Here is an 18,319-nt window from a genome sequence, read left to right as displayed (position 1 = left end):
TTGTGTCATCACATTTCTTCTGTAGTCTTTTTCAGTGAATATAGAACCTTCTGGTGCAGAGGCCCAGCCTAAAGCGAGGCGAAGTCCCAGTAGATTGTGTAGACGTACTGCTTCAGTGTAAACTCTTTGAAGGAGGAAGGTAAGAGTGTGTGTGTGGTGGTGGTGGGGGGGGGGGGGGGGCAGGTTTATCCCCACAGGCAAGGGAGGCCTTGGCCTGCGGCTGAACCTCACACTCTTGACAGCTAGTGGTGACCTGAACTGTGACCCCCATGGGTCACCTCCCCTTCACACACATTCTCCCTCTGCACGTTTTTACAGAAGAACCACAAACACCTGAGGAGGAAAAGGCGTATACAAGTTTTTTGACGCAGGAACTCAAGAGAAAGCAGAGGAATTTCTTAAGATTTATTTCACCTGTGTGGTGAATAGAAAAATAGGATGAAGACAAAACTTTTGAAGGGAAATCTAGAGACCATTCTTTAATTGCTTGTGTAGTTAAAAAAAAAAAAAATCCATAACAAATTCAAAAACATTTGCATTAAGAGCTTTGTGCCTTTCTTTTCCCTGCAACCAAGAGGAAAAAAAAGTAAAAGTATCTTTGGAATCCATTGTAAGGGCTAATTATAATAATACATATCATAATCTTTATCTACTACATCAAAAGTCCTATAAATATCTTTTTCCTCATATTTATATGCTGAAGTAGCATTCAAGATTGGAGCGTCTTAATATTACACTTTTTTTGAAAAAAAAAAAAAGAAATTGCAGAACAAAACAAAGTATGAACAAAAGTACCACCAAAGTTCAGCAAGTCACATTTTTCAGTAACAAAAACCTTATTCGTGCAACTACATTTAACAAAAAGTAAAAGTACCACGTATGTGTAACCTTCAGGATATTTTCACCTTAAGCATGATTCTGTACAATTTTGCATGGTTTTCCTACCTCCCACAGTAGTCACAACACAAGTGTACAATGGCGTAAGTCGTACACATCATGGCCGCCATTGAGGCTTCTCGGTTTCACCAACATTTTTAAGCGTCTGTTTGTCAGTAAATGACAGCTCTACCTGTGTCACCTCAATTACAAGTCCCACCATCTGAGGCACTAGCCTAGCATTTCCCTGTTGGACCAGTCTTTCTCTGAGACCAATAATGCAAAAAGAAGTAGACAATTCCACACATCCGGTCATCTTTGGTATCGGGACAGTGGAATGCATAGTTGCAGTGATAAAGAGGGAGCTGGTCAGATCTGGTGCTGCTCAGCATATGCTTCAACTCCAGCATCTAAAAAAGACGTTTGGCCTCGGGAAACAGGCAAGGAGAAGGAAGGGAGAGAAAAAGGGGGAGAGGCGTCTCTTTTTAATTCCTGTGTTCTGCAGGGCTTGTGGTGAGAGCAGTCAGAGACGGAGACAAGAGAGAGAGTGAGCCGAGCTTCCTCCAGCCCAGGAAGGAAGGAAGAGTTTCCGCTAGCGTCTGACTGTCTAACTTGCAAGAATGTTGCATTTGTGGCAGGGCTTTGCTCCCTTTTTTTTTTTTTTCTTTTTTTTTGGCAGGCTGTCTGTGACCAGCTGTCTCCTTTTCCTCCTTTTTCTCTTCCTCTGTCTCTTCACGTCTCCCTTCCAACCCAGTTTGTTTGGATTCTGCTCGGCTACAGCCACTGCAGAGGAACTCAGATGCTGATTTGTTTGTCGGATATGGTCCATATCGTCCAGTTGTCTTTTATTCCAGTCCAATATTTTCCCATAAATTTCAGCGTAAAGGTCCCAAGGTGGGGGAGTCAATCTCTCTGCCCCACCCCCCCCACCCCCACCACCCCATCCCCCTTGCTTGGCTCTCCGGTTAGTTAGACGTAGGTCTGTCCTCCTCACCCCTGCCTGTCCACTCCTACGAAGGAGTTTTGGCCTCGTATCTTCCCACCACCATGGAGCCGTTTTCCTGCTTGGGGGAAGAGCACCCTGGGGTGGGCCCGCTGAAAGGAGAGGAGCTGCTGCTGGTGGAGGTGGGTCTGTGGGGCAGCGACAGAGACGAGGGCAAAGGGGTGTCAGATGGCGTGGTCAGAGGGTCCCGATCCCGCTCTGGGGGGCGCAGTATGGCAGAAGGCGGAAACGGGAACGCCAGCGGGAATCCAGTCATGTAGAAAAGTCTGCCAACACGCCGCGCCACCTAAGGAGTGGAGAGGAGACCATAAGACTGTCAGAACAGCCTGTCGAGTAATGCATAATGGACTAATGCTGTTTACTGGATTTTTAAACAGAGAGAGAAGAAGAGAGGCTGTAGTCTTTGGGGCTGGCTACTTTAAGGGGAATAGTCTATGCTACGCTAGCAGTTTGTCTTGGGCCTATGGACAGAAACTCATTCAGACACACAAGTCCACTTGATCACACGCAAACACACACGCAGGTCTGTGGTGTGTGTGTACCTGTGTGCGGATCTTGAGCGCAGGCCCCAGCTTTAGTCCCATGGTGTTGAGCAGGTGCTCCTCAGTGAGCAGCGGTAATGTCTCTCCATCAATGGCCTGCTCCCGAAACACCTGGCAGAGACACAGCCGCTTCAGCCACAGCCCCGACATACACACAACACACTCAACCCACAGACCTACACGTTCATTCACACAACCTAAAAAACAGTGGCTCTATTCCAAAATGTTACATACCCATTTTGAGAGGGGGAAAAAATGAGTTCAACATTTATACATCATAGGGGATGCAGTTGTGGAGACAATGTTGTCTAATAGGGTCTTAAGCAACATTATCTCTTAAAGGATAGGTTCAGATTTTTATCAATTGTCTCTTAATACAATATGCACGTGCTTCTATATACATTGGGTGTTATTGGTCACTAGTTTTTTGCATGGAACATAGATTGTGGATCTTGCCCCCCCCCATCTCTTACACTGGCGTTAAGAAGGAACCCCTTCACACCACACCCAGCATGATTACAGCGACTAAAAGCTCTTTAAACATTCATATCATCATGTGAGCCTGTTTTAAGAAACTTGAAAAAAACTCTACCCTTTTCCTTAAAATGAGCAAATATTATGCTATGTTCTATTTTGTTAAAGAAGCACAGAAATATAGGTAAGATTGGTTCATGTTTCTCAAATGCTGGATATTTCATTTTGGAACAATGTGGCATATACACACGTACACATTTCATTCACACAAGCTATAGGTGTATACCTACATGCACAGCTAACGCAACCTCATTTGCACAATGCCCACAAATATGGCTGCAATTGTGAACACAACCATTCATGTATCTGCACACATTCACTATAAACTTGAAAAAAAACTCCTACCTAAATGTAATGACATGCCCTAAGTACTACAGTGGTGTTGCAGTATGTATTATATCTTGGTCACTGTTCTTCCTCCTTGATTAGTAGTTAGCCTGCCCCTGGCCTCCATCTCCTCCTCTCTCTCTCTTTCCTCACCTGTGTGTATTCAGCACATCCGGCCAGGCTGCTTATGAAGCCACACACGTCCTCCACACTCCACTTGCTGATGTCCTCCACAGGGTTTGCAGTGGCTGAGTCCTCCCCATCCATGAAAAGACCTCCCATAGAGCCTGAAAGAGAAGCAGTGGGTGAAAAGATGTGTCAATATAAAGACCGGGTACAAAGTTGTTATTAAGACTGAGGATCTTGCTGCTGTTGTGTTTTTTTAGTGATGCAGAACCTGGAAAATGCAGAATTTGGAGACGCGTAAAATATTTTTAGCTGCATTTTAGAAAAATATCAGTGAATTTTCTTTTGTCCTTAGTCGTCAGGAGTTTAAGAAGAAAACCTTGAACAAATAGAGTAATCTTAGTAGTAACGATTAGTTTCATTATCATCAGGATTAGGTTTAGTTATGTTAGAAAACTGTTAAAAATGCCCATAGAGTATTTTTTCAGCTTCCTAAATAGATATTCAGTGTATACTGATTATAAAACAGAAAAGCTGCAAATCCTCACGCTAAGAAGGTAGAATCAGTGATTATTTAATTGCTGAAGGTGCTCATGTTGGAATATGTTAGGATAAGGTTAGTTCATTTTAGTTTTCTTATGTTTGTATAGTATAAGTGTTCTGATTGCACCTGTGTTGCTACACATATGGACGTGCGTGTGTGCACAGTATTGTATGTGAACAACCCCCCCCCCCCCCCCCTTTTCTTTCCACGTGGCTGTGCTGCTGGTGGTGTGCATAAAGGTCACACTGGGGTCAGAGGCAGGGCCCCTAACAGGGAGAGGTCTCCACACTGGAGACACGCACACAGTGACACTAATGGGTTTCACATGTCAGCTTTCGCCCTTATGTGTGTTTGTGTGTGTGTCTGAGTCTCTCACCTGTGTGAAAGTAGGGGTTGGCGTAGGGGAATCCAAAGGGCAACGACTGGGCGTGAAGAGCAGGCAGTGGTGGCATAAACCCAGGTGGCAGGTGGTACTTGACATCAGCCTTGCCCAGTACAGGGGTGAAGAGGTGGCGGCTGGGTGACTCTGTACCTGCTGAACTAGAAGGGGGGCTCAGCCTGCCTGAGCTCTCTCCAGTCTCCTTGGCACTGTCACACACTCCCTTGCTGCCAGTCTCTTTACCACTGTCTCTCTCCCTGTCCCTGGGTTTATTGCTGGACTTGGCACTGACACTGTCCTGCCTCTCCTCACACATCTCTGTCTCACTGTCAGAGTCCTTCATCTCCTCATCATGCATCTCCCTGTCTTCCTCCCTTCCTCTGTTCTCTCTTCCTCCTGTGTGATCCCCAGCACGAAGCTGTGTCTGGGGCCCCCTGCGGGGGGCCTTTCTGGATTCAGCATCTTGCCCAGAGGTGGAGCTCTGTGCCAGGGTGTCTTTGGGTGTGGAGGGCCCCCCTGGTTGTTGCTGCTGGTGATGGTGGTTGAGGGATAAGAGGGGCGTGGCGGCCCCGTGACGAAGAACCAGCATTGCACTTGAGCGGCGAGCCAGTTCCTCACGGAGCGGATGGCCCTCTGGGATGTCGTGGAGGCTCCGCAGGGCTGGATGGTCGGGGGGAAGGCCAGGAGGTAGAGCTCCAAGAGGGTCGGAGCCCATAAGACGCTGCTGCTGTTGTCGCTGGTGGAGACTTTCTAACTCTTTCTGTCTCAGCAGCTCCGCCGACATCTCAAGTCTGAGGCAGTGAAACATACAGGGACTTAAACGTACAGGCCAAATGTTCAAAATTTCACATTTACTACTTAGTACAACATAAGCTGCTTGTGTATGTATACAGGAAAAACATATGACTGTCCACAAGTTTGGCTTATCCAAAACAAAATGTCCCACTTTTAAGCTACTCTTAACTTTTAGCTACCATTATACATTGCTGCAATAATGACAGTTAATACATTATATTGTAACATTACAACACACACACACACACACCTGGCCAGGTTCTGCTTCCTCAACATCTCCTGTTGCCGGGCAAAGATCTCTGCTTGAGCTGGTTGAAGGAAACCATAACCTGTCATAGAAACAGCAAGATAATACACACCTGTAAGCAAGAGACATGTAAACTCCCAAATGTTAAAGTGGGGAAATAATCTATACGAAAACATATTAAAAAGTGACCGATGTTACCAAATGGTACTCTGCCTGAAAACACTCATGCACCTAACATACCTTTATGAAATCTAAAAATATATAATTGAATCCTCTGGTTAGATGCAGAGCCATGGAACCTTCTACATACCTGCTAAGCTATATGCATACTCACTGGTGCTATGCATTAGCATTAAGCATTTAGCTTTAGCATAATTGATGACTCACCAGGGGCCTGGCAAAGAGCTGAGTGCATGCCCAGGAAAGGAGGCCGCAGGTGAGGTCCTAAGGCGATGTGAGGGGCTGTTGGAGGGGACAGTAGGGGTGGAGGGTGGGAAAGTTCTCTGTGGACACAAAATGAAAAAGACAACATTTAAGTTCAATTTGGATTTCACTGGATTCTTTAAAATGACAGTAGCATATAGGGGGGGGGGGGGGGGGGTTATGTATAATGTATGATTCCCTATGTTAAAAGACTAGCTTGAATCATTTTGATTTTCCTCTGCTCTCAGTACGTCAATGCTTTTTCTATGCATGTGTGCATGCTGCCACACCAATGTATGCGGTGTATTTTTATCAGTGGTGCTCCAGAGGCCCTCGTGTCGCCCCAGTGCCTCATCAGTCTTGTCACGCTGCAGCAAGCGCCGCTGGCCATTGCTGTACCCTGGACTGCAGCCTTTGCTTCCCCTGCCGCCTCTCACACACACACACACACACACACACACACACAACTCTAGAACCACACACATAATGAGGGCTGAATGCACAATGCCAGTGTGTCATGCTCCGACAGCTGGGGCAGCCTCTACGTCTTGACCGGGGCCATGGGCTGAAGGACCTTCTAATTAACACTCATCCCTCCACTCTTCTCTCCCTTTTTTACGCCCTTCTCTCTGTCCCCCTCCCTCTCTCCCGCTCACTCTAGGCTGCATTGAAACCGGTGAAAAGATGGAGCGTCCTGCAACCTCTGCTTCTGAAAAGGCCTCTCCATTATTAGCTTCGTCTTTTGTCCTCTTTCAGGGGGAAAGGCGCCTCTCACCTTTCTCACTCTCTCTCCATCTCTTGTTCTGTCTTACCCATCTTTTTTTCTGGTCTTTACTCCCGTCTCTCTACTTCTCTATGACCTCTGAAATTCTATCGTGTTCACTCCTTTCTTTTCCTCCACTTTTATATTTCTTTCACCTCTGTATTTTTCTCTCCCCTCTTCATCACTCCATCTTATCCCCTCCCCTTACCCCAGCCTTGTCTTGCCTCTTTGTATTTCTTTCTTTTTCTATCCCACTTCTTTTTTTCACCAATCCTTTATCTCATTCTACCCCTTTCTCTGAGTTTTGTGCACATCTTTTTGCATACAGGGACATGGTTATGAAGACACAGATAAAAAGCTGCCAGAAGAGTAAAGCATCTGCACCTTGACCCTTGGAAAGTGTCAAAGTGCGTGTGGGTTTGAGCCTGGAGATGATGCTGTCTGCCCACTCAGGCCCTGGAAACAGCTGTGGTTTCAGAGCTCACTCTTGCTTCCTACCCACACCTCTCCTCTTCCTTCCCTTGCTTCTCCTGAGCTAGTGCGATCGCACCAATCAGAGCTCAGCTGTGAGCGACTGCCGCTGCACAAAAGCATACATAGGAAACAAGCTGAGGAAAACAACAAAATCAAAACCAACAGTGGGACGCATGCAACCGCAAATATTGTTTTGCAAACGTGTTCAAATTAGCTAGCGCCTGCATGTCTCCTGCCTCCACTAAATGGTGAGGGAAAAGGGGAGAGGAACTGCAAGGAGGGAGGGCACGCACAGAAGAGCGGGGGTGTGGGGGGGATGAAAACCACTCATCGATCGCCTCCGCCGCTGAAATGTTAATGCTAATCGTATAACCGCTCTCTCCGGCGGTGCCTCGCACTCCAGTGGCAGCTCCAATTAATCTTGGGTGAGGGCTGCGGCGCGTGACCCCGGAGCCGCGAGCCGGGGCCCCGCTAGCCGCTGCTTATGTAATTACACCGCCCAGTGTGTAATCACCTGGCCTAATCCCTCGGGGCTCGCAATTAGCCTTGCGACGCGCAGTTCCACTAGGCTACGCTAAGGCGCCCGCAAAACTCCCATCCACCAAGGCTCCCGCATGCCAAACTCCCATCACCCCCCTGTCTGATATTCCCTCTCTTTCTTCCCCTCTCCCTGCACCGCCTACCCTTGCCTAGCGTTAGCCCGCAGATGAATAACGGTCAATTAAAGCTGCATGACTGGGGCTGCCAGGCGTCTGCGCCGCCATAATTAGGCCTAATCACGGGGAGTAAGAGACGGCGAGAGAGAGAGAGAGTGTGTCTGACACTCCCCTCCTCTCCCTTCCTCCATCTCTCCCTCTCTACCTCCTTTTATAGGAGGCAATTTTAAGGGAGGAGTGGCAGACATTAAGCGTTTTGCTCTGGGGCTGTGTGTGTGTGTGCATGTTTGTCTGTGTTTGCGAGGTTTTCTTTTAGCCGTATCTGTGCATTTTGTTGGCAAACCACGAACATGCTATAAAAAGACGAGGCAAGAACTCTTACCTAGTTTTTGCACGAGACTGCTGAAAATAGGTAGATTCACAAATGCAAGGTGGGCTCATAATTACGCAAAACTATCTCACTGGTCTCTCTCTCTCCATCTCTCTCTCTCTCTCCCCCGCCTGCAGTGAGGCCAAGGGCTCCTGGGGAATTCACTGGTGTGTGACGACCTGTCAGAGTGGCGACAGCAGTCCTGTCCCGCAGCAGCCCAGGCTGTGTGTGTGTGTGTGTGTGTGTGTGTGTGTGTGACAGGGCTGCCCTTAATGACGGGAGCGTGGGGGGATTAGGAGCGCCGCGCGGCCGCCCTCGGCTCCTTCTCCGCAGGAACACATTTACACAGGAAGCTCATTAAAATGGATGAGGCTCCCTCCACACTTACTCACTCTCTCTCTCTCGCTCTCCCTCCCCTTATCGCACACTCTCCATCTCCTCCCTCCTTATTTTGGTTCCTATCTCTTTCTCTCCGTCACTACCTCCTCTCGCCATTTCCTCCCTTCTTCTTTTGCTCCCCTCTCTTCACCCCCATTTTAAGCTCCCATGTTTTCCACTTCTCTCTCCCCTTCTCTCTGCTTTTCTCCATCCCTCCTATTTGCCTTGCAGATGCTTGGTGAGCTTAGTGCCATTTAAGGCCAGACAAATGCAGCGCCAGGCTCTAAGCCCATCGAGCGGCCCTAATGATTTGTTTTTAACAATGGGCCCTAATGGGCCCCAGATAATCAATGATGAGGGGTCGATGGAAAGGTGAGCCATGGAGAGAGTTAGTGAGGGGGAGAGCTTCCATCTCTTACTCACATTCTCAGCCTCTCTGTTTTTTGCTTTTACTCACCAATTATCTGGATTTTAATTTTCTCTTCACTTTGCACTTCTTCCACTTTCTGGTCTCGTCTTAATGTTCTCCAGCTTGTTTTTGCAAGTTCTGTATATTTCATGGGGGGGGGGGGGTACTTTAGACCCATGTACATTACCTAAAAGTATGTGGACATTACACCCATGTTAGATTGTTGTACATCTCATTCCAAACCTATGGGCATTACCATAACATCCATCCATCCATCGTCCTGTGTACAGGGTCGCAAGGGGCTGGAGCCAATCCCAGCTGACATTGGGCGAAAGCCGGGGTCATTACCATAACAATTCTTTAATGTAAATATTGTACATATCCACACTCCTTTATATTTTTCTTTATATTTATACTATTTTATTTATAGATTTCTGTATCTACCTCTTCCTATTATTATTTCTATTCCTTATGCCTTGATGTGCAATGTGTGCAACTGTGACAAAAGAATTTCCCCTTGGGGATCAATAAAGTATTTCTGATTTCTGATTAATATGCTGCTTTAACAGCCTCCACTCTTCTGGGAAGGATTTCGACAAGATTTTGAACCTGGCTGCAGGGATTTGCTCCCATTCAGCCACAGGAACATTAATGAGGGTTGGCTCTGATGTTGGGCAATACGGCCTGGCATATAGTCTGTGATTCAGTTAATCCCAAAGGTGTTGGATGGGGTCAGGGCTCTATGGAGGTCAGTCAAGTTATTTCACACCAAACTGGGAAATCCATTTATTTATTTATGGCATTGTCATGTTGAACACAAGGAAGCATTCCTGTCACCACTAAGTTGGAAGCACACAACTGTCAAAAAGATAATTTTATGTTCTCGCATTAAGATTTCCCTTAATAGGAAGTAAGGCCTAGCCCAAAAATAATAAAAAAGAACACAAAAGTATGTGTCCATATCCTTTTTATACAGTCCATGAACATTTGGTGAATGTGCACACGAGTGTATACAAGCAAAAAATCACAGGTCTTTTTTCCCTTTTTCTTGCATTCTCCCGTTTGGTTCAGTGGTTCAACTGACGGAAAGGGCACTTCAACATGTTTTCCTCATTAACCCCTCTTTTTTTTTTATTCACATAGTGGGAGTGAAAGGGTTAAAGAGGAGGCGGGGGAGGTAGAGTGGGACAGAGAGAGGTAGAGATGGATGGAGCAAGGGAGGCGGAGGCCTAGTTAACTCTCCCTGGTCCTGTGTGGCTAATTACTCTGTGCTGCTGGAGAACAGCCGCGGCTCACTGACTACCTTCACACTGCAATACTGGCCTCTCTCTCTCTCTCTCTCACACACACACACAAATAGCGGACATTCACACAAACAAACCCAATTTCGGTCCACATAGATGAGCATACATGCAGTCCGCCAGCTTGAAACGTGAACAATCAGCCCCCCCCCTCCCCTTGCCTCAACACGCACACACAGCATATACACCCCCACAGCCTCCCAGAGCTGCACCACACAGCGCCTGGCCGCTCTGCTTCCATCCCCACACATACCCCTCACCACCCCCTTCTCTGTCTCACACACACACATACCCCCCCCTGCTGCCGCACCGCCGGCCCATTATCGATCCCCCGCCTCTCTCCGCGCCACATAAATAATCGACAAGCAATTACCCGCCCACTCCCGCTGCCCCCGGCTTTGTTTGGGAGGCGCAGGGGCCAGCACTGGGGGGAGAGGAGGGAGGAAGAGCCGGGGATGCAGGCGTGCAGCTCCACAGTGGTAGCCAAGAGGTTATTGGATCCTTAGTTTAGCCATGTATGGGGAGATGCACATTCACTGACACACACAAACATGCACAGCGGCTCGCTGAAAAAGCCAAATATGAGATCAGATCTTGCTGAGGACGCTAATAATGAGTGGAAGAATGGAAAGAAAAGCACAGTGGTGTGGTGATGCAAACTGGCAGGTTGTTCTGTTGTGTACATTGTCAGGTGCACTGCTCACATCGACTGGAGCTTCTTATGTAATAATTATATATATATGTGTGTGTGTGAGTGTGCATGTGGGTGTTGGGCTTTATTAATGATGAATGCTGCTGTTTGCAAGCAGGACGGGCTTGCAAGCGAGTGTGTGTTTGCATCTGTGTCTTACCTGTCGGTGTAATGTGCGTCTCGGTGCTGCGGCAGACCCTGCTTGCGTCTCTGGCTGGATGAAGAGGAGCTTCCCGCCGAGGGCAGGTGAGCTTCTAAGGCCGCCGGATTCCTCACCGCTGCAGCCAACGCCTCCTGACGAGCACGCAGCATGTCTGAATAAAAAAGCAAAGAAGGGACGAAGACAGGGAAAGCACAGAGAAGGGAGAGGGATGGGAAAATAGAGTTGACATGACAAAGATGATGAAGGATTAAAAGTTGAGGCAAAGAGGACATAAAAGACAGACTCAGAGAAAAAAAAGCAGAGAGGAGGGAAGAATTGAGGGGGAACAAGGGGAGAAAACAAATTTAGTATCCTGCCGCTCACATCTATGCTAAGACATTGTATAGTCTTTGTATAGAACTTTGTATAGAACATTTGGAACAGAAAATCCTACTGAATATACATTTTACTAGCTTAGAGCGCATGGCTTACTTTAAGTGTTGTACATTAGCTGTATATGTGACCATTACAAGTTATCAGGCAAAATAGCAGAAGTGAAGCATACTTTAAAAAGTTGTTCATTGTCCTGTAGCGAGGAATGTGAGGGCTAAGTATGCAGATAGCTCATGAAAACTCCCCTCGGCTCATTCCACATTAATGCTGAAAATGATTGTCATGCATTTTCTAATCCCCATGTTACAGCCATATACACGTACACACACACAGCCACATAAATGCGCACACACACTGAACAAGGATAAACAAAACAGACATTTTGGCAGAGGTGTATGAAATTAGCACATAGCGCTCAAATCCATCTGTCACACTTTGGAACTGAGCTGACCAGTTTCAAGCAAATGTGTGGAAAAATGAAAAAGCTAAAAAAGATGGCATGAAAAATGACCAGTGGCGGAAGAAGTACTCAATTTTCATACTTAAGTAAAAGTACAGATACCACATGAAAAATGTTACTCAAGTAAAAGGAAAAATCATCCAGTATAAAAAAGCAATCAATCTTTTTAAATTCACTCAAGACAGGTTTGAACACAGCAGTGTAAGTTACAGCGAATCACAACAAGGAAAAGGACAAGTGGATATTTCCCATACTGTGGGAGGCTAAGCCCGCGTTATTGCTCTGCTGTTGTGGTAGTATCATTTGTTGGAGCGGCAACGGTTCCATTAGGGTCTGAGATGCTTGTATCTGATGCTGGCTGTGCTCATATTGGCTGAGGCTGCCTGTACTTCACCTGGGTCTGTGGGACCTGCTAAAGACGTCTGGACTGAGTCTGTGCTAGTACGGGGTGAGGCTGGATGTGAATCAACTGTGCTACTGGGTGATGATCCCACATCTACTCTCCTGACAAACATAAGCATAACCACTGTAAATTATAGATATTTTCTATATATTAACGTTATCAGCTGCATCAGGCCCATTCAAAATGGCTCCTCCAGGTTTCATTCAATAAATTTTCAAATATTAAACACTATTTATAAAATGACATGGCTGAATATGTGATGCTTATTTACTGAGATGTGCATCTATACTGCCCAGTCTATCCCTCTTATCAGCATTTTAATACTCAATGTGAATCCACTGTCTTGTTTGTCAATGATGTGCGCTTATGAGGAGTACCATCACATCCTGTCTGGACTGGTCACACAGATGTTTCTTACTTGAATGTGTGAGTTTACTTTCGTGCACACGCATACGAACGCATCTCCATGCGCAACGCGGTATTTTTTCCCCAACTTCAGTTGCAGTGGCCCGTCAGCATTTATCAAACGTAATAAAAAGTTGTATTTCACTCTACCATTGTTCAGACACAGACAGGCAAGAGATGCGCTGCTCTGCTGGTTAACAGTGTCACGCAGCTGCACATTAACTTAACATTACTGTTATCTGCTGACATACCTTGAGAGGAGAGAACACAGGTTTACCTGACTGATGTTCCCGCAGTTCACTCTCATTGAGTTTTTTCTCTTCTCGTACTTAGAAGGATAGTCCCTCTTCATCCTCTCATCAAAGTTGTAAACTCGCTTTCACCTTTGACACGAGAGTGAGGCAGGGCTGTCCAGCTCTGCGCGAGAGTGACTTGATTATTATTACTGTGTGTGCCGGTGTCGTATCAGCTGGGCAATGATAATTCCCGCAGAATTGGCTTTATCATTTTAACATTTGTTTTCACTGCTGCTCCACTCAAATGCGCTGCATGCCAATAACAATGTAAGGAGGTCTCATACAGAATGTAATCGTAATGTAAAGAGTATGTGTCGATGTTTGGCTTAGAAATGTAGCAAAGTGAAAGTAAAGAGTTGCAACAACTAAAAATACTCAAGCAAAGTACAGATACAGACAAAACAACTGAAATATAGTGACGAAGTATTTGTACTTTGTTACTTTCCACAACTGAAAATGATGGTGTGTGATGATGTTTTAAAAACACTTAATGGCCGGTGTGTTTTTGTAGGCTACAAGCTGGCAAAAAGCAACTTCACATGTCAGGCACAGAGCGTTTTCACCCCTCCCCATCTACCTTCTCCCTCCATCTCTGCCTGTGTCCTCTCTCTCCACCTTCTGCCCTCTACCCCTCGCCTCATTCCACCTCTTTCTTCACTCATTTCCTCTCTCCCTCTCCCAGCAACCCAGGTTCTGAGAGAGAGAGAGAGAGAGGCCTCATCATTATCAGCCAGGCCAGGCCACACCAGGAGACATGGCTTCTAATGAGAGAAAAATCCATCCTGCCCCCCCCCCCCCCCCCCCCCCCCCCCCCCCCCCCGCTCTGCCTCAATCTATCTATCCTCTCTCTCTGCTCTTCTCTGCCACCCTCCCCACCCCCTCTTTTTTAATTAGACAGATCCCTCGGGAGCTAGGGGCCATTTCCGCCGCCGATACGGGTGTGACGTGTGTTTGTGTGTGTCTGTGTGATTTAGGTGCTTGCATGTGCGTGCCTGACTGCGTGTGTGCACGTTTGTGTGTGTGCTGAAGCAGTTGAGCAGGCGCCGGGGTGGGGGGGTGAAGCGACAGATATTAATGCGGCCTAGCTCCGGTGTATCGATCTGTTTGCTGCGCCAGGCCGCAGGGGACTCGGCTGGCGGCAGACGAGGGTGTGTGTATGTGTATGTGTGTGTGTGTGTGTGTGTGTGTGTGTGTGTGTGTGTGTGTGTGTGTGTGTGTGTGTGTGTGGGGGGGGAGAGATAAGGGAGGGATCAGAGGGAACCGGAGCCCTAGAGCGCACACACAAACACAGTCTGTTGTGCACTTGCATACATGGTGCAGGGGTGACAGGGTGGAAGAGCTGACCTCTATGAGTTTCCTGTAGTCGCAATCCCACCTCACCAATTATTTTCTATGACTGGGTCAGTTAAAGGTGTACTCAAGCGATTTAGTATTGTACTTAGTTTAGTTCATAGTTTTCATAGTACTTTCAAGTTTGGGGACTATCAAGCGAAAGATTGAGGGGAAAAAAGAATGGTCAAAATCGATACTGCAAAGCCAGAGGTGTCCTGACTATATTGCAGCCAAAATATTAAACAAGGAAGAGACCCAGACTCTGGGCTGCAGACTTTAATTGGGATCGAGCTCTAAAAACGCTGAAACCTACACTTCCCATAATGCAACTCAATAGAGTCTTTTGCTCATCTCCCCCTGCCTTGTAAACACCAGTTTGTAATGCAGGCCGTGTGTTAAAAATGAGTAGTCTCCAAGATATCACTAAGTGACTTTGACCAGGGCCGTAGCCAGAAAAATACTGAGGTTGTAAGTACAAAATCTACTAGCTGAACCCCAGTGACCTAGGCCACAAACCAAACTGTGAACATTTATCAAAAAGTCTTAAAATGTTACATTTTCTGAAATAACATCACTGTTAATAAACTGTAATAACTGTTGTACTGTAATAAACATTTAAAATGTTAAACCTTCTTTACACGGTTAGGCTAAAAACATGAAAATCAAATTTTAAAACCCAGGATGTGAGTTATCAATGGTATCCCTGACTTAGTCGAGTGCCCCTTTAAACCCAGACAATACAAGCTGTAGATAGGCCAATTTATAATTCTCTGTTGAATCTACGCCATAACCGTGACGCACACATCCCCAAAAATGTAAATACATGGTCGCTGCGACGCAGACCACAAGAACTGTGATTGGTCAGCCTGGTACCATTGCGTTTCCTCCAGGATTATGATTTTATCCCCATTCAAATTAGCGGAGGGCTAAATTGTAAATTAGCCGGCTGGAGTGGCAGAACTCAACGCAGTGGAACATGGAAACCCCACCGCCAGCTAGCGTTTTGGTGGCATGGCTATGTTTTTTAGTTTATTTTTTAGGTTTTTTCTATTATTTCTTTCATTTCTCCTCTTATTGCATTCTATTTGAATCCAGTCCATGTTTGTAAAACTTTACTCCACAATGGGTCCATATTTTGCTTCCCCCCCTCCCGCTCTCTCTAATTCTCTTTCATGTGAACTGAGAAGACCATGGTCACCTGGGGCTCTACCCTTCTGTGTGTGTGTGTGTGTGTTTGTGTGTGTGTGTGTGTTTGTGTGTGTGTGTGTGTGTGTGTGTGTGTGTGTGTGTGTGTGTGTGTGTGTGTGTGCGTGTGCGTGTGCGTGTGTGTGTGTGTGTGTGTGTGTGTAGAAAACAAGTTCAGGATTTCCCCCACTAAAACTCTTGGTGTTGCAGCTGCAGGAACACAAGGGGAGAGTCCCTCCAACTGCAAATTAGAGTCCTAATTGAGGACACACAAACACACACACACCCACACTCCTTTGCATGAGTTATTTCGGGAGGTCCCAGTTTACCACTCGGACCCATCCTGCTTATCCCTCTTTTGTGCCATCCCATTTTTCTCCTGCCATCATTCCTGGAGTTGGGCCTAAATCCCCTCGGTTAAGCCGGGTTTTTCTCGCCGTGAGAATGCAGAGGACCGCTGCACTGATACAGCTTGCCCGGCCTCATGATGGATTTGGTGGACTGGCAGGTACACAAAAGCCGACATCCGTCCGCTAAAGCGCACCATACACCAGAAAATTAAGTATCTTTTCAGGAAGAGGTATTCAGCCAGTATCACAGGCTTAGCCAGCAGTAAATATGTGGCAAGTTTGTCGCACTGAATGTCTTTGACTGTCTGTACTTTGACCAATCACATGCTGGAGTTTTCAGGCTCTTTGGGATGATGATGATAAAGAGATGTTGAGTACAGCTTCATGTTTCAAATCAGACATAACTGCAGGAGACAAAACAGAAGAACCCCCCTTCCATCCTGCCCCTCCCTTCACTTTCATCTGGATCTCTACCCCCACCTCTCTTTTTCTTTTCTCTCTCCCCCACTCTCCTTTCATCATATGAAGCCCTCCTGGCCATTTCTACAACCCCGCCACTCCTCCACTTCCACCCTCAACTGCATCCCCCCCTCACTTCTTTTGGTCCAGAGAGAACCTCTCAAGCAGCACCTTGCACCTACACATTCACACAAACACACAGTTCCTCCTCACCCCTGCCTCTTTCACACACACACGCACTTTAATTTTCTGTGCCCTACACTTCAAACACATGAAAGGATGCTCTGCGGGGACCAAGGCTAAAGGGAAAGTTGGGGGTGGGGGTAAGGAAAAGGAGGAGGGGAGGGAGTATAAAAGCAGTGCTTGAGATGTATAGGAGAGATGGTGGTGGTGGTGGTGGGAGGGGGGGGGGGGCACAGGGGCCGCATTGGAGACCAGGTCAATGTTAAGGGGCTCTCACTGAAGTGATTAGCGTCGGCCTCTCAAGAGACAAAACAGCCGTCACCCTGTCCCCAACTCCTATACTGTTTGTGTCTGAGAGTGTCAGTTTCTTAACAAGCTCCAACTGTTAATTGGAGAAGGGGAGCATGTGAAGGTGTTGTTATAATACGTTTTCTACATAAACTTGTAAGCAGTCGGTGGATAGATGGAGGAAGTTGCCAGGTGTGGAAGAAAATAAATATTAGCAACACCCAAGGCTTGGCTGTCAGGGAGCATTGGCAAAGCCTGTGATGCCCACACGCGCAAAACACAACTGTGGATGTAAACACATTATTACACTACTTTCGCTATAAGGAAATCTTACCGTAAAGTTGCATTTAAGTGCGTGACCTGTGCATCATTAATAAACCGTAAACTTGTATGCATGTGGTTTATTTCCCTTGACTTCTTTCTCCGGGAGATGTTATTTATTCACTCTTCCCTTGTCTCTGTTCCTCCCTCATTTCCTCCTCAGGTTTTTTCTCCTATTCCTGGTTTCTCTTTCTCTTCTTCTGCACATAGAAAGCTTTTAAGTGCGGCCTGAAATAAGAATGCACGAGTGCAGAATAAAGGATAGCATGGAAACTATCAAACGATTTGGAATGTGGAAGTGAAGAAATGGAGCGAGTGTGTCTGTATTGCGCCAGGGCGTCTGCCTCGTACCAGCAAGGCTTCTGGGAAAGGAAGCCAGCTATCAGACTGCACCCTGGGCCATAAAATCCCCACAATGCACCACATCTTGCCTCTAACTCCTCTAAGACATGGGGAAAAGGCAATTAAAGCGTTTATAGGCTTCGCCCCCTAGATTTGCAGCCAGCAATTAAAAATCATTACTAATCAAATAAAAATAAAAGTAGCTCAAACTACAATATGTCTGGGGCATCGATTGGATTTATGCTACTGTGAAAGAGCTCATAAAGACTGGTAGGACTTAATGTTACATTCTTTACAAAAATGTGAGAAAAAGGATAACATTTAATGGCAGGCACAGTGAAATGAATATAAAACCAGCTTATAAAATCCAAAGGAGGCAACGTTTCTCGTTCTTTTTCCCTACCAAACTACAATTCTCTTAAGCTAAAACCAGTCAATTTTATGTGCCTGAGAAAAACTGGGGACACTCTGGTGGTTTTCAGGGTGTTGGGAGATTTAGAGGGTTGGCAGGCAGCCAATGAGAGCTCCCGGATCAATCGCGACATTGATGCATGCGAAGGCTTGTGGGTGTTGTTAACAACGGAGAGCCATGGTGGTCAGAAATCATCCCGAGTGACACCTGGACACTTGGGGGGGCAGCGCACTGCAAATAGAAATGTCAGCCGTCTCCATGGCTGGGGTTTTTGGTTTTTACAGTGGCAGCAGTGTGGCACACCTTAACATGTACCCTGAACACAGTGCCACACTCTGGGGTTACAAAGTAGCACTGCATCTCAGTGACTTGGTGACAGGTGATGGAAAAGTTGTTTTTTATAGAAGCTAGTGAAGTGCCTCCAAAGGAAACTGTCTTTTTGAGGTAAATTTAAAAGGGAAAGTACCTCTACCTCTTTCAGGAGTCAATTCTTACTGGTAGAGTAGGAAA

At 46.5% G+C, this 18,319-nt stretch overlaps 1 protein-coding gene across 9 annotated transcripts in view; it reads right to left on the bottom strand.

Moving 5' to 3' along the window:
• Window positions 1-1,833: 1,833 nt before the first annotated feature.
• samd11 (sterile alpha motif domain containing 11) overlaps window positions 1,834-18,319 on the bottom strand; it is a 96,610-nt gene continuing 80,124 nt past the window's right edge. For 8 of the 9 annotated variants that reach the window (XM_046057061.1, XM_046057060.1, XM_046057059.1 and 5 more), the window contains 7 exons: window positions 10,999-11,152; window positions 5,761-5,876; window positions 5,377-5,455; window positions 4,329-5,122; window positions 3,436-3,569; window positions 2,422-2,532; window positions 1,834-2,165 (listed from right to left, as the gene is read on the bottom strand). In XM_046057061.1, coding sequence (XP_045913017.1) covers window positions 1,887-2,165; window positions 2,422-2,532; window positions 3,436-3,569; window positions 4,329-5,122; window positions 5,377-5,455; window positions 5,761-5,876; window positions 10,999-11,152 — 1,667 coding nt within the window. In that variant the 3' untranslated portion in view covers window positions 1,834-1,886. The remainder of the gene's footprint in view (window positions 2,166-2,421; window positions 2,533-3,435; window positions 3,570-4,328; window positions 5,123-5,376; window positions 5,456-5,760; window positions 5,877-10,998; window positions 11,153-18,319) is intronic. The other variant, XM_046057056.1, reaches the window with a different exon arrangement.

The sequence above is a fragment of the Micropterus dolomieu genome, linkage group LG08 (assembly GCF_021292245.1).
Source record: "Micropterus dolomieu isolate WLL.071019.BEF.003 ecotype Adirondacks linkage group LG08, ASM2129224v1, whole genome shotgun sequence".
In the NCBI taxonomy this organism is placed as follows: domain Eukaryota; kingdom Metazoa; phylum Chordata; class Actinopteri; order Centrarchiformes; family Centrarchidae; genus Micropterus; species Micropterus dolomieu.
Note: the sequence above shows the minus strand (reverse complement) of the source record. Positions and strands in the feature narration are given on the sequence as shown.